The 22,971-nt window shown below is 28.3% G+C and overlaps 1 protein-coding gene across 1 annotated transcript; it reads left to right on the forward strand.

Annotated features, from left to right (window-relative positions):
- The first annotated feature begins 1,636 nt into the window (after positions 1-1,636).
- Mlc-c (Myosin light chain cytoplasmic) lies at positions 1,637-22,904 on the forward strand. Its single transcript, XM_016048919.4, has 6 exons — positions 1,637-1,876; positions 1,967-1,994; positions 14,698-14,838; positions 14,933-15,097; positions 21,059-21,136; positions 22,697-22,904. Exons 1-6 carry the CDS (start codon positions 1,874-1,876, stop codon positions 22,723-22,725), a joined length of 444 nt encoding a protein of 147 aa, XP_015904405.1. The 5' UTR covers positions 1,637-1,873; the 3' UTR covers positions 22,726-22,904.
- Positions 22,905-22,971: the final 67 nt, after the last annotated feature.

Consider the following 22,971-nt stretch of genomic DNA (forward strand, 5'->3'; position numbering starts at 1 on the left):
TTTTCTCTGGTGTTTATATTTAATTTGGAAAGGGCCGCAATAATCAACACCAGAGTGCAAAAAAGAATAATTAGGGTTTACTCTTTCTCGAGGCAAGGTTCCCATAAGCTGATTTGTAACAAAGGGTTTATGTTTGAAACAAACTATGCATTTATGAACAATTTTCCTAGCTATCGATCGACCACGAAATGGCCAAAACCTTTCTCTAGTGCAATATAATAACGCTTGAGGTCGTAGTCATAACATAAGCGGAGGGATACACCGGAAATTTTCTAAATTTTTTCCGGTTAAGGACGCTTGTTATTATTTACATTAGGCCACCCATCCATAATAATCAAATTTCTCATTCATTCTATTTCATCTGGCAATCAAATTAGTTTCAATACTTTCAGTGTTGCGTTCCTAAGCAGCGACTCATTATATTTTGATACCGTTTGTATTTTTCTCTTGTGAATATTAATTATGTCCACTAATGTTCTTTTACTTCCTTTTTTTTAAAAGAATTTTACAATACATTCGCATATTTTCATATTTTTCTTCATTGACTGATTTAAATAAAAATTTCATAATACTTTAGTGTTCTTGCGTATTTACATTAAAGCCCTAAAAACAGGGCTAAGTGCTTGCTCATGTTTGGATGATGTGTGGTCTTGTGTACAAGCTGCTTTTTTTCCTTACCGTGGAAAAACAAACTATCCCAGCTATTGGAGTAATTAAAACTATTTATGGAATGGAAAAATTGCAACTTTTTAAATTTTTTTAATGTAAATGTTTTTTTCAACCTTCAAATTAGTGTACGATATATTTAAAAAAAAAAAAAAAGGAAAACTGCAGTTTTGTGATGCTTTATAGTATATTGGAAGATCTTTACGACATTGTCTCGGTTTTAATTAATCTCACCTTATTCAGAAGCTAAATTTTTTAATTCTGAAACATCTTTAAAAAACAAGGAAAAAGGTTAAAAAAAAAGGGGAATAATATATTTAAAAAATAAATTCCCTCTCAGAATGAATAAAAACAAGAAAATTATTACTACTAAATAAGTAAAGTGCATATAGAATGAACGAATTATCAGCGAATGTAATTTTCATGATAAATTACAAGCTTATAAATAGAAAGTAAGCTATCAAAAGCAGTTCTTCAAAAGGACTGGACAGAGAGAGAAAAAGATTTTCAAAAAGAGTTGAACAGAGTAAAAGTATTTGGGAGGGAGGGCGCAAGACCACCTATGGAGAAGATTAGACCGCTATCGTCTCTTGGAGAATGAACTTGGGGATGGAAGTTGCCTTCCTCCCTTACTCAAAGGTCGAAAGTGACTTGAGTTTCAAAGGCTTTGTGTAATAAAGATAAAGAAGTGACTTGAGTAAAAAAGTGACTTGATGAAAGTGACTTGAGTAATAAAGATAAAAAAATTGACCTACATTTTCGTGGATAGGAAAGATTGAAAAAATTATTAGCATTTTTTTTGAATTGATCACTCCGATTCTTAAACAAGAAAAATTTATTCAAAGTATGACAAGCCCGCCATAGACTTTGCATGTAAAAAGCAGAATTGAGGAGACTGCTTGGTTCAACACTTTTCTCCCTGCAACCATGATTGGGGAAGCAACTTCCTGTTGATATGAGGTCGCCTTGTGCTCTTTGTTCACCAGGATCCCATCAAAGGTATTAGCCAATCACATTATAGAAGGCGAGTTTTACGTAATAAGAGACGCAATAGCTGAAAGGTAAGGTAGAGGCGACAGCAGATATTTTGATGACAGTTTGTTAACAGTTGAGCATTCCTATTCGTTGTGAGGGATCGCACAGTCAGTGAATAATTTTTCTTAATTATTTTGTTAAATTTTTGTGTTTAGTAGGAATACAATAAAAAATGGTTAGTATAATCTATGTTTGTTTTTTTAACTTAAAGTTTTCTTTTTGTAAAGTTTGAACTTTGCTGTATTTCTTTTTCTGTCTCTTTCAGGCCGGATTTAGTGATGATCAATTGACTGGTGAGTAGCTGTATTTTTTTATGCATAGTTTAACTTTTTTAAACTCATGAAATTTTATTTACATTTTTCGCCTTACATGAGATAAAATCCATTTCTTTCGATAGTGTTGCAGCTTACGTTGTAATTAAACATGCCCTTATGAGGGTAAGTGGCACACCCTTTAAAACATTACCATACAAGGCAATGGTCATTTTAAGTGGCATGTAAGCATGACTAAAGAAGTCATATTATTCTACTATTCTTGTGTCCATTTTAAAAAAAAATTAATAAACAAATTTAATTAAAAATTTTAAAAAATATTAATCTATTAAATATATATTGACAAAATATTTTTTTACTGAATATTGTATTATAATTCTTTGATTTCAGTTTTAAGACATCAATTCATATTAGATTTTCAAACAAAATAACTTTCTGTTATTACTTAAGGTAAAACTTTTAATAAGGAAGGTAAGATTACAAATGCCACTTTTTAAGTGTTTTATGATAAATTAGATTTATTTTTTTCTGAATTGGTATATTAATTTTCAATTATTTTACACTTCCACTTTATTTAGAAATTTTCTCTGGTACTTTTCAATTCAACAAGTTTTTTTTTTTACCTTTTAGTATTTTGATTTTTTTATCAATGTTAATGTTTAAAATGTAAATAAAATTAAAAGAACAGTAAAAAAAAAGTTGGTAGATGTCTAAATTTTTTGGTGACATCTCACTTGCAATGCTAAACAAAAGGTGCTTTCAATATTTTTTGTGTATAATACTTTTTTAAGTGGCAAATAGTTAAAGTAAATTTAAGGTAGGAAATAATTTGTACACTTAATTCTATTTTCTCATTTAAGCTAAATTTTATTCATTAGATAGATAATGTATTGGCTATGTTTTCGATTGGGAGGATTGTTTTTTTTTTTAAATAAATGAAGTGTTTTCCGTAGGATTAAAAAAAGGCATAGTGCTTCCTCACAGAAAAGGGAACTTGGAAGTTTGAGAAAGCATTCACTTACCATTGTTTAAGTTTATCAAAATATGTAATAACTGAATTTGATCCTAAGTAGTAAAGTAAGGTGGAGTATGTTAAGAAAGCATCTGTTTTCTCCTTTTAAGTTGAGATAATTTGTTTAATATTTTGAAAGGCTTTAATTGGGATTGTGGCAAGCATTTTTATTTCAGATTTAGAAACTGATAAAAAATTCAATATTTACTAGGTATTTGTTTACAATCAACTGATACATTATTTTTACTAAAGCTGTTGATGAATTTTCTTCTAATATCATTAAAATTGGCTAAAACTATTTTTTTGTTCAAACTAGTTGAGTGATGTCTAAAGAACAGATTTACATAGAAATCTAAAAGTTAATTTTAAAATTCTATTTATTATAAATTCTTTTCTAAATGGGGTAAAGCGGGTAATTTGGTTAGGTTTAGCTAAATGTTGTATGATAAGGATAATTTTTTACTTGTCCAATAGCTTTAGTAAGTATTTAATGCCCTGCATAGTAATTTTAATGTTGAAAACATTAATTTGTTTGATTTTATTTTTTCAAAGAATCATAGGAGTGAAATAACAATATAATAAACATAATATACAATTAAAAGATTTACCAAAATAGCATTAATTGTGTAACTTAGTGAGTTAATAATGATATGAATATTCATGTAAAACACTTTCAGGGAAAACAAAATAATGTTCTTAAAATAACAAAATTGAATGAATGCCTACTTTAAATAGTAAAAACAACTTATATTACCTCAAACTCTCATTCAATTTCAATCAATATATTATATATTTCAATCAATATAATGTATTTCAATCTTTTCAAAAGACAATCACTGTGTATAAATTTTTAAAAAAGTAGACAAAAAAAAAAATTATTAACTGACAATTAAATTAAAAGTTTTTTTTTGTTTTATATTTTAAATTGAAAATTCTGAGAAAGTGAACATTAAAAATACATTTCTAAATAATATATTTAGTTAAGAAAGTTATTGTAAAATTAAAAATCATTAAAAAATTCATTGATGTACTCTTCTCCCCTCCTAAGGAAACACACTATTAAAAATTTAACCAATTGAGAATAATCTTATCAAAGTAAACATTAATAGTAATCAGAATGGATTTATTCTTAATCATTAATTTACTTAATTTTACCAAAGTCTGTAATTTTAATCTAAACAATGAATTTTTTTAAAAAAATGGAATATGTAAGCTAAGAAAAATAAATAAATGCACATAATTTTTCTAGATATAAGAGTACACATTTATGTTTATTTAGGAAAGTAAGACATATTTTATTATTAAAATTAAACATTATAATAGGACAAATCGATGTTAATTTGTATAAAATTAAAGTAAGAAAACAGTTATTTTTAAAAGATGTAGATATGAAGAGAAACTTTCAGATTTTTTTTGTATTTTACTAAATTTTTTGTGTTTAAATTTAAGCTAATACTTGTTGCTAAACAATTGTACTTGTTATTTTTAAATATTATTTACTTCCTTTTTTTTCAGTGTCTTCAAAAAATATCCTTTTTTTAAACGAAATCCCAAGCTTGGTTTACAACCTGATATAATATTAAAATATCTTCAAAACTTAATTCAAATTATTGAGAAAGAAAGAATTTAATATCCTCAGTTTCATAACTTGAGTGTCTGGCCAAATATCATATGAATTTTAACTATATTACCTGACAAGATATGAAAAATCTTACTAAAATGAAGGAATGAAATTAAAGCTAAATAATTATCAATAACTAAATAAATTGGAAGTTACAGTGGATCTTTAAAAATCATGCTATTATATACGAATTTGAATTAATTCAAACTAAACCTACTTCGTTAAAAGTGCGACATTAATGGAGTAAATGCCACAATAAATACTGATTTTATGCTGTTTTTAATCACAAGTTAAGCACAAATGAGGAATGGTAAGGAAAATTGGGGTTTAGTTTTCATAAATAAATGAGTTACTGCGCATGAATTAAAACTTGGGGATTTTTTCTCTGTATATTAGACCAAGCAATCAGAAACGAAATAACCCTACAGAATAAAATGAAGTTAAATTCAACTGCAAGTAATCAATCAATAACATGCAATCAATAACATCCAATTAATTGCATGTAAAACAGGCAATTAATTGGAATTCATGTGCTGAAATTAATGATTTATTAAAACTAATAATAATTTTAAAACAAATGGAGGAAATAGTAAAAAATAATTGTATTTGAAAATAATCATTTACTAAGGACAATCCATTGAAAATAAACAATATAAGATTCAGCTTTAGGGCCAAAAAGATGGATATGTAAGGTGAAAAATTAACAAAAAAAGTTGAATTGACAATTAATTGTAAAACTAGCTTACAAAAAGGAAATTTTAAAAAACAAGAAAAAACTTAGACTCCAGTCACTTAGTAAGAAAAGAAATTACATTTAAAAGGAAGTGATAAAATAAGCATTGCATATTAATCAGAGGGAATATTTAAAACTTTTAGCTTATAAAATTACTAACAAGTATTTTCTGAGAAGAAGATTGAAGCAGATGTCAGTATAACAAAAAGATAACTGTAAACATTAATGTTAGGAATAATTAAAACTCGTGATCCCTGTGGCAGAATTTTTTCGGACTATCTACGACAAACCTCTCTAGCACTAATATCTTTGTGCAAGATACTTTTATTAATAACAAACATATAGGTTACTAATTTAAAATAACAAAAGCGATGTGTTCACAACAAAAAATTAAAACTATATATAATTTTTTTAAATTGAACATGTAGTAATTTTTTATTCTAATATTATGGGTGATATTCTCGCATTTTATTGGGGGGGGGGGGTATGCTGAAATTATTTCCTTCTTCACAATTTGTAAATTATCATCACAATAAAAAAATGATTAAAAATCATGAAATCCGTAGTAGTAATTGCTGAAAAAAAGATTGACGGAATCACAGGAATCAGAATCCTCAAATGCGTGTTTCGTTTTGAGATTAAGTTGTAATAAATAATATTGTATCAGGGGTCTGTCCAGACATTTTGTGAAATGTCTTGTTTTTATAAAATTGTGAAAAAATTACTCGTAATTTGTGAATATAAAATAAACGTTAAGTAACATTCTTTTAACCAGGGTCCTGCTTTTGTGAATTTGTGCAAAAAGGGTCCGGTTATTGCAAAAAAGTTTTTCAAGGAGTTTTTAAATTGTGATTGGATACAAGATTATGCTCAACACTGTAAAATTATAATAAAAATTAAATTTTCAAAAATAACAGTAATTGCTGCTACTAAATTAGAGATGCAACATACAAATATTTGGTATTTAGCCTATACTGCTGAAAGCAGAATATTCATTTTGGACGAATAAAGGAAGAAGCGTCTGCCGAAGACAAAACTTAGTTCGTTTACAACTTTCTTTCTCTACCCTGGGAAGGGTTAATTCGATTAACAAAACAATTTGTGAAAGGTCGATTAAATGATGAATTATTTTGCGAAGGGTCCGTTTTTAAGTTAAAATATCTTGGGAAGGGTCAGTTTTTAAGTTAAAATATCTGTGAAGGGTCAGTTTTCATGAAACGATATTTTGTGAAGGGTCCGTTAACGGACCCAAATTTCTTCTAATCAGACCCCTGATTGTATACAAATTTCGAATTTAAAAACTATAGAGAAATCACTAGCAATAACTGCCAAATATCGATAGAATTATTACCTTAAAAAGTAAATACTCAAATGCATGTTTCGAATTTTCCATATTGTTTGAAATATATCAGGAAATTTAAAATCCACATGAAAATCAATATTAATAACTGCCAAAAATAGAATCATAACGTTACATCGAATCACGATACTCTCTGCATAAATAAAGCTTGTCAAAAAGTGATTATCTAAATGCATGACTCAAATATTACATGTAAATTTCTGTAGAAAAAAAAAATTATTTTGCTTTTCAAAAAAAAAAATCTTTCTGCAAGAACTCTGTAATGTTTAGCGACAATGTCGCCGTGTCACTACTATTCTGCCACGGGGCTCGTGATAATGCACTTAATTAATAATATCTATCTTATTTTGTTTTGAATAATTGAATAAAAAAGAAAAGAAGAAATGGCTAAAAAATAAAAACTCTACATTTTTCTTTTAAATACAAAAGTAATTCTCTAAGTAATAGTAATTGAAATGTTCTGTACCTACAGTTCTATACATGTTTTATACCTAGAACTCACGCCAGTACAGTGACAATTGTTCTACAAATGCTACATTATAGGTGACATTATAAGTTACAAATCACATTATAAGTGACAAATTTGTTGCTTTGAAATATGTTTGGAATTTATAAAATAGTGAGGAATAAAAATTTTTTTTCTTTACTATCTTGTAAATTTGCTATAAATTTTTTTTTTGGTTCTAATTTTGTTGGTCTACTAGTGGTATGGGTTTCAAATGCCTTGTATTCAAATAGGGTAACTGAAAGTGTCTGATGTAATAATTTTTGAATTGAAATTGTGCTGTTCTTTGCATTCATGTTCTGACAGTATAATAGTTGATGAATAAAATTGTCTAATTTGGAATTGACTTTATTTAAAATTTTATTTTTAGATAACTAACTGTTAATATAATGTTTTGTTAACTTTTTTCTTTTTTCCTCATTTATTTATTTGGTCCCAGTATTTTAATATCTATGTTGAATTTATTTACTAATATCTAGACAGTGGATTATATGCACTAAAAAACGGACAAAATATGCACTAAAAAACTTGAATATATGCTTTTAAAACTAGAAATATGCATTTAAAATAGAAATTAAAAGTTCGACTTATTTAAATACTACTACTTATTTTTTCCAACAAACACAGCTGAAACATTTTTTTGTTAAAAGGAAGAAAATCAAAATATATTTCTTACTTGAATCTACACATTTCTGAAGAAAAAGCCTAAAATTGAAGTATGATAAATGAGAGAAGAAAAATCATCGCATTTTCCTGAAAGATTTTATTAAACTGAATAATTTTTGTTGCTATACACAACTAAGTGTTTTTTCAAATTTTCACGGGTGAATTGATGTCGTTGGTCATCAAAGATCATTTTGAAAGCAGAAAATGACCTCTCCACGTCAACCGATGTTATTGGACAGCACTTGTACAATTTCATACTCATTGGTTTTACTTTCTCTGGAAGTTCAGTTCCGTTTCCATTAAGAAAATCATTTATCTTTTTCACTGCTGCAAAACCCGAATTTTTGTTTTGAACGAAGCACCATTTTATAACCACGAAATGCCAAAGAGATATCCTGTAGTAATTCTTTTGTGACATAAACTGAAGAAGCACAGGAACTGTCAATTGCATCTACAACTGACTTTATTGCATCAAAATTATTAGCATAAAAACTTGCAGCTTCAATCCATGTACCCCACCTAGTTATCACGGGCTGTGGAGGTAAGGGCAAATCAGGATACATTTCTTTATACAATTTTATGGGCACAGGTGCCTTGAGAAAAACTTTCTTGATACTAGAAATTAAATCATTCACAGAGGAGAATACTTCTCGAACAGTCTCAGCCAGTCTGTGAACAGCATGAGCCAAACATGTAATATGAAGCATTCTGGGATAAAAAATTTCCAGTGCTGCTGCAGATTTGACCATATACGGAGTGGCATGACTGACAAAAATCGAAGCATCTTCAGAACCATCTCTATCAGGCCATAATAATTTGATAGAATCATTGACAAACATTGCTATGGTTGAATGATTGACTTTTTCAAGGGCTTTGCTTGCTAGAAGATGTGGTCGAGTAGGAATATTATCCATTTTTCCACAAATAAAATGAGCAATATAGCGACCACACTTATCTGTCGTCTCATCGACTTCAATCCATATAGGGTCGTCTCCAATATCTCGTCGAATATCATCCAGTACTTCGTTATATATCGGTTGAAGGTAGTTCTTAAAGTCGATTCATTGGGAATGACCTGATTGGTACAATATTTTTTTAAGAACTGTCTTAAGTTTGGATTATTTAACTTTTTTAAAGGAATATTGCTGCTTACTAAAGCTTTGCATAAATCACTAGAAAAATAACTTTCCTTTTTAGCTGCTTGAACAGGAATAGTTTATAAACTTTGAACAAATCCTTTTGTATTCTGCTTTTTCTTCGCCGAGTGAGCATTAGTCTTTATATGTTGATCGATTTGGTACTTTTTTTCACAGGAAATGTGTTTTTGACAAATTGCACAAAATACTATTTCCCCATCGGTCGTAAAGTCCTTCCCATAGTCCGAAGTGCATGTCTTCATTAAATTTGATTTAGTCGACTTAATTTTTGGCATATTATAAAATTCAGCAGTCAAAAATCACGTTCGAAGCTTCACTAACTACGTATTCAACTGATGGATGTCGAAACTATCTATCTATCGGATGGACTATCGAAATATGTTAGAATAGCAGCTCTCTCCGAAAATGTATTCACTCCACCTTTTAACTAATCAATCACAGGAAAGGGAGGTCATTTTCTACCTACCACAGAAGCCTTATTTTTCCCATACAGATTGACAATTATTTATTCCAGGAAAAGACATCCCATCATAGAATATCTGACCATCCCTTTCTGAGGTTTCTATGACGAATGTCTGTTTGGGTGGGCCCTTTGTACCCCCCCTTTCCGACACACACCTCATTTCTACATCTTTTTCACGTGATTGCAATCACCCCCAGCAACATCAATCCAGCTGACCCTTTCAGGTAAAAAAAGAACGGCAAAACAAAATTTAAAGCGTTCCTTATGCTAACATAAAAAGAATAGTGATATGGTTTTAGGAGGAAAAAGCCATAAAATGCTGAAAATATGCATTTATAATAGCAAATATACCTTTTTATGCATTTATATGCTCAAATGGCAAAAAGTGCTAAAATATGCAATTGCATATGCACATATGCAATTGCATATTATCTGCTGTCTATTAATATCATTTTAGCTTTTTTTTTCTGACTCAATTTCAATGATTAAACTTTAATCATTATGGGGTAATGAACCTAATTAGTTTTAAGGTGTTATAGATGGTAATTAATATTTTTTTATATGTTCACCATAATATGAATTTTGTAATTAATACTTTAAAGTTCGATTTTTTTCTCTACTTTGTTCCCCATATAAGTTCTTTGAACCATTAAATGAATACCTTGGTGGTCCTATTGGACCACTAGATTATAATTTCTGGTGTGAACCCTATCTATACCTATTTAACATTTCCTTGCTTTTAATTATAAAGCATTCAATTTAATAACAGCTGAAGCTGCATTTTTCTAATTCTTTTTTATGATTTCTTTTTATTCTTCAGCATTTTTTTTATCATTGTTATTTTGGTCTTAACATGTAAAAAAACGCAAATTTAAAAAACCAACACATTTGAAATGAGATTCAAACTTAGTACAGTAAAATGCTGAAATTTCTCTAGTATAAAACATTTGTATTGAAGCACAAAATAATGCATGCATATTGTGTGATCCTTTATTTTGTGTATCAATACGGTTAAAATTTGAAGACAGCAATCGGCAGTTTCCATCTACCCATTTTCTCCTCTATGAAGAGGCAGACATTCAGAAGAAAGAAAGCAGCTGTTTGAAACAACTAATAAATTTTGCTTTTTTAGGAGGGGGTGCTTATTTTGACAAGATTTATAGATGGAACATTAGTGATCAGGTTTCTTCTTATAAAGTAATTTATGTCCAACTGGTAATAAAAGTGATATAAGTTGTTAGAAATTTTTGTTTCATTATGTGGGCAGAATATGGTATATATACAACTTAGATTTAATTTCTGAAATTTCAAGAACCATAGGTGTCCTAATTTTCCTGATAAATTTTTTTTTTTATCTGGATTTTATTAATTTATTTGTTATTAATTTTCATTCAGGTTTTATTCATTTATTATTAATAACATTCTTGATTTTTGTCTGTTCAGAATATCCTGTTCTATACAAACACAATTGAGGACTTAATGAAATTTGAAGAATCGAAATGTTTATATTTTTAATGGAATATCTTTTCATTTTTATTAAAATATCTATTAAAATTAATTAATGGTAAAAATTGCTAAATTCGATAATTCAAACTTCTCTTCTAATTAAATACATGGTTTAGGCATATAACCTTATTCACAGGTTTCATTGTTTAAAAATTTTTGGAAATGCAATTCAGGCATTTTATGAAAAAGGAACTATCAACAACTTGTTATTATGTATCAGATTTTTGTGGGCATAAAATCATTGATCTTGCCTCTGTGTCTTATTTTCGGCTTTCTGCAACAAGTTTTCCTTGCTTTAATATATCTTTCTGCAAGATACTTTTAATGATAATAATTACTAATTTAAAGTAACCGAACTGTTGTGATTACAAAAAAAGAAAGAGGTAAGATATTAACTCATATCGATTAAAATTGAATATGATTTTTTTTAGTTTTAAATGTAATACTTCTTTTTTTTTTATTCTAATATTATGGGCTATATTCTATTCTCTAATTTTGAAAGTGCACAAACGCACTGATTATTTTTATTTTTAAATTTTGTAAATCATTATTACATTGAAGAAAAATTATTAATAATCGTAAAATCCATGGTACTACAAAGAAAAAGATCAGCAAAATTACACGAGTCTGACTTTTTAATAATGGGTTACTAAATGCTTGTTTCTCTTTGAGATTCGGTTGTAATAAATAATATCGTATTATAAATGTAGAATTTTAAAAACAATTCAATAACAATAACTGCTACAAAAATAGATAGCAAAAAGTAATAGAATCATAGCATCAAAAAGTATGTACTCAGATGTGACTTCCCATATTAACTGAATTTCCCATATTATCTTAAGTTTATCAGTATATTTAAAAACCACATGAAAATCAATATAAATAATTGCCGAAAATGTAATTAAAACATCACATGAATGTACGATACTATTGGCATAAATTGAGCCAGTCAAACAGTGATAATTTAAATGAGTGATGGAATTTTAGATAGGGAAGTAATATCACAGCGCTAGCAAACACTGCCTAAAAGTAAAAAACGATGAAATATTCACACTATGAGCGTGATATTTAAATTTTGCGTGTAATAAAACTGTATGAAAAATCTAATTTTTAAGAAAAGGAAAATTCATATCAATAGTTGTTGAAAAAAACAATTGAACTTTGCTTGGATTAACGATGATATTGGCGCAAACTGAAAATGCTGAGAAGTGATTTCTTAAATGTGCGATTCAAACTCTCATGCCTTAATAAAATATTGGTAAATTTAATACCAATATTTTATTAAAAAATACTCTCATGCCGATGTTTTTTAATAAAATATTGGTATTAAAAAATACCAATATTTTATTAAAAAATATTGGTATTTTTTAATAAAACATGAGAATATCAATAGTAATAACTGAGCAATAAAAGACATCAGGACATCAAAAAAACCAAATGAAAATTCGTAGCAATAATTATCAAAAAAAAAAAGTGTAAAATATGGTGTTCTTTTTTTTTTTTCTCTGAGAAAAGGAAAGAACATCATTTTGTGAGCAAAAACTATCTTTTATACTTTCGCGATCTAAGGTTTTGATTATTAATTATTAAAAATTCTAGCTTTAGTCAGTCTTAACCAAATTTTTCATTGTTCTCAATTGAGAATAGAAAAATCATGAGCGTATCTTTTACTCCCATTTGCCAGAAAGGCAACTTTAGAAAATAATTCTGCAGAAAAAGATACTCAAAAAATTGTGCAAAAAAGAAAAACGAAGTTTTTTACTTCCGAAATGAAAATTCTTTCTTCAAGAACTCTGTAACAATCTGTGACAGTGTGGCTGTATTTCCACGATTCTGCCTCGGGGACCATTGCTTATTTTTTTTCAGCCACAGGAAGTGCAGATTATTAATCTTGTAGGGTAAACTTTAATAGTTTCACAATTATCGATCCTATCATCAAACTTTTTACGTTTATTCTATCAATCATCCACAAAATTACTTTTGTATAAAAATGTTTTGTAGTGTTTGTCTAGAGTTTATTGAAATCTTATTTTAAAATTGTTTCTTTAAAGATCTCACGAATTTAGCAAACTTAAAAATTAAATATTGATAAGAAACTAAAATACTGGTTACTTATTTTTTATAATATAAAAATTTATATTGAATTCAAATAAGTATGAGTTGTTCATTGCTCCATAATTGGCTGATAACTCACTATTCACAACAGAGTGATTCAATAAATTAAAAATGTTTTAGAATGTTTATTATGTTTAAGTAAGGCAAAATATACTTATTTAGTTTTTCGTTAGCCCTGTAGTCTGATATTTATTAAAAAAAAGTAGTACAATGTAGCCTCGGTTAAGCGGACTCTCTTGGGACCGAAAAAATTATCCATTTACAAGAGAGGGGGAGGATACACTTATAACAAAGGTTATAGATTTCTCTTAGAATAATTGCAATGATGCAAAATACATCTTTTCAGGTAAATAGCACATAGAAAAAAGCTCTTGGATACATTTTCTCTTGGAGTTGTTCTATTCACAATCGATCTTTTGTCAAGAGTCTGGATAAATGTTTCATTTATATGAATGAATGCTTAAATTTGTCTTTTTTTTTTCCAAGCCACCTTTGTTAAGTACAAGGATCAAATTGATTAGAAGGAGTTTTTAGTGGGAAAAGATATATGAGAGAATTTCATGTATAATTTCAACTTGTAGGGTCTTACATCCTGAGTAACCCAGACAAAAAGAGCAACAAATGCTGCTGTCTGAAATATTTCACGTGAGGAGTATCATTTTTTCTTTGCTGTGATTGAAGAGAATGAATGATTGATTGAGTTGTGAAATAGCTTAACGTTATTTTTATTTATGGGTGAGCAAAAATTACACATGCTTTAAGAAATGATTGTAAGTTGCATATATTTTTTTGGAATTGAAAGTTGAAATAGTTTTTTTTTTGTAAAAGAAGTTTAGAAAAAGTGGAGATCAGTTTGAACAGACTGAAAATATGCTTTTGGGCATAAATAACCGCCCGCAGCTGGTTATGGAAGCGTTCAATTTACTTAAAAGTTACATAATAGTTTGTTCATAGAAGATTCACAAAGAATTAAATAGTCTGTGATGAGAGGCGTCCATTTTGTAGATGTGTTCGTAACAGGAGGTTTCATTGTATATGGATCTTTTTAAATTAGGCTATGTATATGAAATGGTATAAATACTTTAAATGTAGTTTATCTAATTACGAAACCTGAATCTCCCATAATCCTGAATTTTCCATAGGTCTACAATTTTAGTTTGTAAAAGTATTTATCTGTCATTTAAAAAAAGGGTACTAATTTAACTGGTGAGTGTTTATTTTTGAATCTGCAAAACTTTTGTAACTATCATAAATCTTATAGCAAAACAATTTAAATAATTCTGCTTTTAAGACTGTAAATGCAGCTCAAGACCTTTTTTTGTATCATCTTTCTGTTTTTTTCTTTTTTCTTAACAGATCAAAAATACATGTCAACTTGTGTTATGAATTTTTAAAAAAATGCAGATTTTATTTTTAATGTTTTGTTAAATTAATCTGTGAAAAGCTTATTTCATTTGTGTTTCGAATTTTCCAATCCATTTTTATCATTTATAGAGTCTAGCCTAGTCCTATTACTTTTTTAAGTGATATTTTATCTTTTTCTTATTTGCTGTCTGAATCTAAATATTTTATTCTTAATCTTGTAGAATTCCAAGATGCATTTTCATTATTTGATAGTCGAGGGGATGGAAAAATCAGTATTTCTCAACTCGGTGATGTCCTTCGTGCTTTGGGACAAAATCCAACTGAAGCAGAGGTAAAGAAATGCTGTCCTCAGTTAAAACCAGGTTTGCCTTCAACATAATTTTTGTTCTCATTGTTAAAAAAAGAATGAATGTATGATTGATATATGTATATAAAAATTTCTTCATTATTTTTTAGATGAGCGAATTGGATTTGAAGTATTCTTACCAATTTTGCAGACTATCAGTAAAAACAGAAGCACTGATACTGCAGAAGATTTTATTGAAGGTTTAAGACACTTTGATAAAGATGGAAATGGTTTCATCAGTTCTGCTGAGTTACGACATCTTCTCACTACTCTAGGTAAAACGTAATGCTTTTATGTAGAAATCTTGTTCACAATATTAATAAAAATTCAGTCTTAGTTTTTCTGATATTTGTGTTGGTTAGTATAATATTATTTGTTACTTGTTAGCTATAATAATACTTGTAAAACTAATTAAAAACAGAATGTTAAAACTGGACTTCAAGATTTGTTTAATATCGAATATGCTATATATAAATTTTTATTTTATAGTAAGATTAAAAAAAAAATTATGTATGAAAGTAATTGTCATTTCTACTTCATTTTTTTATAATGCCTAAGATTTTAGTCCCTAGCTTTTTTTTTCCAAATGTTTTTTTCTTTAATTACAACTATTGTTTCTTATATGATATCTGAAGCTTTATGTCTCATAAAGAGTAAAACTAAAAATAGATATTTTTAAAAATTCTACAGCAGTTCCCTAAGCATTCCTCTATCTATATATTGTTGGTAAATCCACAAATAAATGTACATTTTTTATAAATATGAGTATCTAACTGCATATTATTTGAATTTTATGCTAATACAGCACAAATAATTAAAATTATGTTAGAAGAGGATATGATGTTATCAACTGTTTTATATATCTTGGAGACTATTTAGGAGACTTTTTTTCATATATGATGCAACTAAAGCAACTTTTTTCTTGTTTTCATCCAGTGGTAGCCCTGTTCTAATTCACTTCATTAAATTTTTCATGAGAAGTTTCACTGATGCTAGTTTTAAATGTTGGCTGGTATCCTATGTCATACCTGCCAGCTGTTCCGGATTTTCTGGAAGTTTTACGGATTTTCCACCTTTTTTCCGGGTAAGAGCAAAATCTTCCGGATTTGTTCCGAGTTTTTGGAAAAATAATAAAAACTCTCCAAATTTGGCGCTTGCGGACCTTTTTCGGAGCGATGCTTTAAAATGTGCATCGAAATTGTGTTGCGGGTTACCGTAGTAAGGAGAAACAACCCGGTTTTTGAAGAATTCGCCAACTCCGCTGAGAGTGCTACAGTGAGGTCAGTTTATGAAGAAGCACGCGCATCTTCAGAGGAGTGCATTGAATATAGGGGAGGGGCGGAAGATGGAAGGCTCTGTGCAGCACTCATTGACGCCGGTCGGTCAGTTGTGTCGCTGTTTACTTTAGCACGCGGTATTGTTAGGATTGATTAGTGTTTTGTTTTTTACTAAAATGAGCAAACATTATTTACAATCATTTAAGGAATCATACTGTAGTGATTTTCCTGGCATTTTACGATCGCGAGATGGTGATAAATACACATTTTGTAGCGTTTGCTCATGCAACTTTATGATTTGTCACCGCGGAAAAAATGATATTGTTGAGCACATGAAATCCAAAAAGCACGTTAAAAATGTTAAATGTGCATCTGGAAATTCAACAATAAATAATTTCTTTCGAAAAAACAATGAGAACAATAATTCGAGAAAACAATTGATAATACGTTTACTGCTGATATTTTCAAAAATGCTAAACGTGCCCCTTCATCAATAGTCAAAATTTAGATTAAATCCAGGACATAAAAGCTTATTTTGTCATTTGTACCAATTATTATAACAAGGTTTTTTTTTTTTTTTTTTTTTGGATTATCTTGCTTAACCGAGTTATGTCTTACATCTGTTTTTCATGTTTACCCTTTAAAAATAAAGTTTAATATTGAAATTTTTTTTTAAATTTCATACATTGCTACATAAATTTATTGTAATATTTTTAACTTAATTAACCTTTTCTGAAATTATTAAAGCAATTAGTTCTTTAATTTTATTACAGTGTCCAGGATATCAATAATATATATATATATTGAAAACTAAGCTTTAATTAACTTCTTGATGGATGCAACTTGTCTTAGTTATCCATGCTTAATTAAAATGTTTTGAAGCATTCTTGGAAGTGTGAATTTTTTCCTTAATTTTAAAAATATGGTTGGAGCCCTGTGTAAACCTATTATTTATAAATCATTTTTCTTTTATGGATTACATATTTTTTTCATTATGATAATTTCTGAAAATAACTATATTAACTTAATCATTATTTTATGAACATATTCGAAATTCTATTTTATTGATTAAATGTACAATTCTTTATAATTTTTACTATTCAAAACTGATTTTAGTATTGTAAATTATATTTTCTCTCTCTCAGATTAAAAAAAGGGAGTTTTTGATTATCAATTCCCAAATTTTGCGTTCAAATTTATACCGTATAAAATCTTCTGGATTTTTAAGAAAATCTTCTGGATTTTTTCCTCTGGAGGTTGGCAGGTATGCTATGTCAGTTGGAGGTTGTTTCTTTGGTCACTTGGAATTTTTCAAAGTGATTTAAAACAGCAATGTAACTATCAACCATTTGTACATAGCTGCCAACTGTTCCAATGAAATCATATTTGTTCCGAATTTTTAGCTTTGTTCCGAAAATACGATTTTAGATCAAAATGTTCGGATTGTTCGATATTATAGCAACGTTACACTTCTTATGCCAATTTTCTTTCAACCCAGGAAAGGTTTAAAGCCTAGAAACAGGGTATGTGATTTTTTCCTCGAATTTCTCAGATTTCCACGTATCTCAAGACAATTAGTTGGCGGACTTCCTTGAATTAAAAATTTATAATCCGACGAAATTTTGAAACTTTTGCTAAATCACGCTAACGACACATTTATGATTCTTACGGCCATTTGATTCCTTTGATGTAGCTGATTTTTGCCATTTTATATCTTAGGAACTCCGTCAGAATCTGCTAGTATCGCAATTCTTATTCACACGATTTTAATATCAATCGTCGATTTTGGTACTTAGCTGATTTAAAATTTACGCGATTTAAAAATTCAATATCGCAATTTTTATTTTCTAGTTTTTAAAATCCAATATAGCGATATCTATTCGGGCGATTTTAGAATCCAATATCGCTATTCTTGTAAGAAGTAAGTGTTTTTTAATTAGTTACTATAAAGTTGTGATATTCTTCATTAATAAGTAATTTAATTAAAACAGTAAACTCAAAAATTATGTTACATATGAAACGTGCATGGTCTATAAATTGATATTTTGCTACTGATGTTATGATTTTTGATATTTTGTTTTACTCTTTGTGTCATTATTTCCCGATTGGCTTATCATGCTTTGTGTTCCTATTTTTGTTTTTAACAAGTTGGCAACTATGTTTGTACTATTAGCCGATAAATTTAATAAAAAAAAAATTTTTTTGTTGTCAAATAGGCATTATGATTTAAAAATATAAAATTTCTGCTTCTACGTCATTGTAAAATCTGGTTGACATGTACTTTAGCATATAACAACAATATTGAATAGGTCCTTGAAAAATTTGATTTTAGCTCCTTGAATTTTTTTAAAAAATTGAGTGGGAACCCTGGCTTAGCTTTCTTATCTATGTTGAAAAGCTAACTCCTGGTGGTCTGGTCGCTACTCATGAACTCCTCACTTACTGCCAGATTCATTGTATTCTTTTCTAGTTAAAGAAGGTACAGGGATAGTGATTGAAATTCCAAGAAACACCACAACCAGTTCATCCCTACTTCCTGTGGGTTCACACAATTCATCTCTGTTGCAAGTTCTACTGATAAAGAAAGTTTTGACTTTTGTACTCTATTATTAGAAATTCAAGAAATGGAGGCTTTGGGAAAAAAAATCGACATAAACATAGAAAATACATTGATTTTAGACAGTAAATGTAAGGAATTTTAGAAATTTCAAGATATAGAGGTTTTCGAGATAAAGAGGTTCAAGATAAACAGGTTCAACTGTATATTTTCTTTACCATAGATTTTCGCCACGAAGTATGTAAAAAGCGTGGATTTCACAGTGTTCTATTTAACGTCTTCACTATTCGGCTATAATCCATTTTGGCATACGATCGGTCCGCAGCGTATGAAAGTGCCGATCACTTTACTTGTTTGATGAAATACTTGCGGGTTTGCATGCGATTATATGCTGAGCTGGATTGAGTGGGAAGGATTCTTGCACTTCCGTATGCAACTCTGCTACATTTTGCAACATATTCTCAATTTCAGGTTTAATTTTCCGCCCTCTGGAATCGAACCGAAAAATCTCTCAAATTTTCGCTGATCACAGGGGACCAACTAAACATTGGCAAATTTTAATAGCAAAAGAAATTTTCTTTTCTTAATTTCATTGTAGGTGAAGCATTATCGTCTTCGTCCATGGCAAGCCAATGGCCTTCTTGCGCTTTTCTAATTATAGATTAGTACCATAATCTTTGAATTTGACTTGAGGAACATTCATTAAGTACATATCAACATACTAGTTATTTTATCATGATTATGTAAAGTATTTGAAAATAATTTTGCATTTTGTTAATGTATATATGAAATTTCAACAATAGGAAGAAAATTTTTTACTAGTCCACAGATCCTAATTATAATATTTTTTTAAAGTACTTAAAATTTCTTTTCAGTGCTTAAAAGGTGCTTATTTTTTGTTGAAAAATTTGGCTAGGCACCCTGACTAGGTGTTGCCAAAACACAATAAGGAATAATGATGTTCTGGATGTCCCATGGCAGAGTTCATTTGCACAAAACTTCAGTATTCGATATATATCACGATTATTAAATTTTTACATAGTTTAATTAATTTTTTCCTAAATATAACATTAATTGGATATTTTTATGAATTTGAAAAAACTCTTATTGAGATTAATTAAGTTTACAATCAAAGTTGTTTATTTTTTGCAATTCCTACCACTAAAAAAAGTTCCCTTTCCTATTGTAATAGCAACTCTTCCATTATTCGAAGTTTAAAACAATCATTTATATTATTTAAGGAATGTATATTAAGCAACGATTTCTTACTTATGTATAACCAGTTTTATTTATTCTATCAGTAATTCAGCTAGGATTTGACAACTATGGACCCTTAAGACTCAAAAAATTCAAATTTCCTTTTATTCTCAAGGTGGGTCTCTATTTAAAATAATATGTATCTTCAATTTATATTCTTGAATGACAGTCTGAACTATGGTAACCATAATTATTTAAAATTTAGTCGCACATATTCTGTTACTTGCATTAGTATTTATCTTTTTTTACTATGTATGCATTTTTTTCTAGTAACAGAAACTCTTTTTTTCTTTTGAAGTTAGGTTTAATTTTGCCCACTAAGATCTGATACTCTATTTTCTTTTTGATGGAGGATACAGCTTAATTTTTTAATGTTATTTCAATATTTTAAAGCATATTTGATGCACAGTGCATTAGCAGAATGGCTGGCTTAGTTTTTTGACCAGTAATGAAAAAAAATTCATTATAAAAAATTTTTATTGTTAAATTTTTTTAAAATTTTTTTAACCAATTCTATTTTTTCCTTATTTATATTAATTCTATTATTTATATTAATTTTGAAATGCCTATTAAAAATTATAGTTGATAAAGTTATTAATTATTTTTATTTTAAAATATGTATTTTCCTTAAGTTATCTGACAGATCTTAAGCTAGGCTAAAATATATTAAGAGACAAAAAAGGAATAAAATACACTAAATTAAGATTTAAAAAATGTGTTTGACAGATTGTCAATTTTTTATTGTTAAAAGAAATTTTTTTAAAAGTACATTAAGTAATTATAATTTACATCTTTTCAATTAAAATATTAAAAACAATTATTTTCAAGAGCAAATTATTTACCAAATTATTAAAATTGATCATAAAAAAAACAAGTTACTGTTACACATCCTGAGTTTATAAGAATAGCATTGTTTGATAATATTGTTGCCACTCAACAAAAACAAATTTCGCAAAAACTACTTATATTTTAATGAATTTGAACTTTTAACTATTATATAGGTTTATAGTATCAGAATTTTTTTTTTTTAATTTCGTTTAAAAGGAGTGACCCTGAAGTTTTATTTTATAAGTATGACGCTTTCAGTCTGTTACTACTTTATTATGAAATTACCGCATTAATAGAGATGTGTAATTTTTTTTAAGGTGAAAAATTGAATGATGATGAAGTAGAACAGTTACTGGCTGGACAAGAAGATTCTCAAGGGAATGTCCACTATGAAGGTAATTTGTCCTTCATGTATACATTGAATTTTAACACTTTCATTACAGTAATGATACACCTTTATCTCACCCTCTGCGCTTAGATTTTCCCCACAGCACTAAAATTGAGACAAGTGCAAATTCCTTTAAAACTTATTATTTTGCTTTAAAAAATAGTAATCAATAACCATATTCACTAATAGAAAACAGTGAATATTCCTGAAAGACAAGTTATCTCAGCCGTCATGGTAAAAAGAGCTAATGACCAAGCTGTGAAGAAACAAAAAAAAAAAAAAAAGAAATAAAACTAATGCAAAGTAACATTTAAAAATATGTAATCTCTTATTTCAGTTAAACTCTGAGTGGATAATTGTTCTGTGTGACATTTTGAATAAATTAGCTTTAATATTTATAATATCATTATTTATGAAAATTATGTTTTTACTTAGGGGTGCACAGCAGGTAGACTAATGAAGTGTCCCATGTGCGAATACAAACATTACTGTTCCAAACACTATCAGTATACTTACTGATGTATTTGTAGATATCAAAACATCAGCTGTTGTAAAAATATAGTTAAAATATCGTAAAACTGCTTGAAAAAGTGTTACAACAGCTGCAAACGAATAATAAATTAAAAAAAAACAGCAGAAAATCACTTATTTGCAATGAAATCAGCCCAAATAAAACTCAAGAAGTTGTTTTTTTAAATGCTAGGTTTAAAACACGTGGAAATACTAAAGAGTGACAATACTGACAAATGATCGAAAGATAACTTGGACTTGCAATTAAATCAGTACACACGTAGCTTGGCAAAAAGTAATTATTTCAATGCTTGATTTGAAACTCAGGTTTAGTTGTAAAAACTACAGGGGTGTTCAAATTCGTATGAAAAAAAGCAGCAATAATTGCGAAAGAGGAAAAAAAGAATCTTAGATTAACGATGTAATCTTGACAAGTAAAGCTTGTCAAAAAGATAATTATTTACAAGTGCAACTCGAATCTCCTGAGTCATAGTATGATATTGCATCAGGATTATAAAGCCATGTGAAGATCAATAGTAAGAACTGCTTAAATAAACAATCAAAATGTGGCTTTGATTTTTCGATGGCAGACATAAAGCGAGTGAAAAAGTAATTTCTATTAAAAAATGCCTTTCATATTAAAGATTTCTCAATTTCAGGTTTCATTTTCCACCCTTTGAAATCGAACCGAAAAATCTTTCGATCTTTTAATGGTGGCTAATATAATTAAGAAAAAAGTTCTTTGTCCGAAACTAGTTATTTTATCATGTAAAGTCTTTGAAAATGATTTTGCAATTTGTTAATGTTTGTAGTACATAAAAGGTGCTTATTTTTCGTCGAAAGATTGGACTCCGCACCCTGTTATTGTTTGTGAGTTTCCTATGGGTGAAATTTATTAAGCCCTTAAGTTAGTTTGAATATTCTCGTCAGCGTTTGCACTTGTTGTGTTCTAATTTGTTAAAAAATATTTATTTTAATGTTAATTTATAAAAGGATTTATAATATTTGTATTTATAATCAGTTCAAATTTAAACACTAATGAAAATTTTCTCCTCAGATTTTGTTCGAATGGTGATGAGCGGCTGAGCAGAAAAGGAGACAAAAAAAGGACGAGACAATATTTTGCATTTAAAAACACTTTAGAAATTTATTTTGGATATATTTATCATTTACTTTGTTTCTGAATTTTGTTATGAATCAAATTGCAATGAATGTATTTCAGTTTTTACTTAAAAAATTTTGTAATAATTATACTTCTTTTTTGAGTTTGTTTTTTATTTTATCACCAGTAAACATTACTTTTTCAATTTGTTACATGTATTAATTTTTAAT

Source organism: Parasteatoda tepidariorum, chromosome 4, assembly GCF_982258835.1.
Source record: "Parasteatoda tepidariorum strain Cologne lab strain chromosome 4, Ptep-v5.0, whole genome shotgun sequence".
Taxonomy (NCBI): Eukaryota; Metazoa; Arthropoda; class Arachnida; order Araneae; family Theridiidae; genus Parasteatoda; species Parasteatoda tepidariorum.

Coding starts and splice junctions, on each gene's coding strand:
- Mlc-c (XM_016048919.4), top strand. Junction 14,839..14,932: donor CTGTCCTCAGTTAAAACCAG/GTTTGCCTTCAA, acceptor ATTATTTTTTAG/ATGAGCGAATTGGATTTGAA. Junction 15,098..21,058: donor ACATCTTCTCACTACTCTAG/GTAAAACGTAAT, acceptor ATTTTTTTTAAG/GTGAAAAATTGAATGATGAT.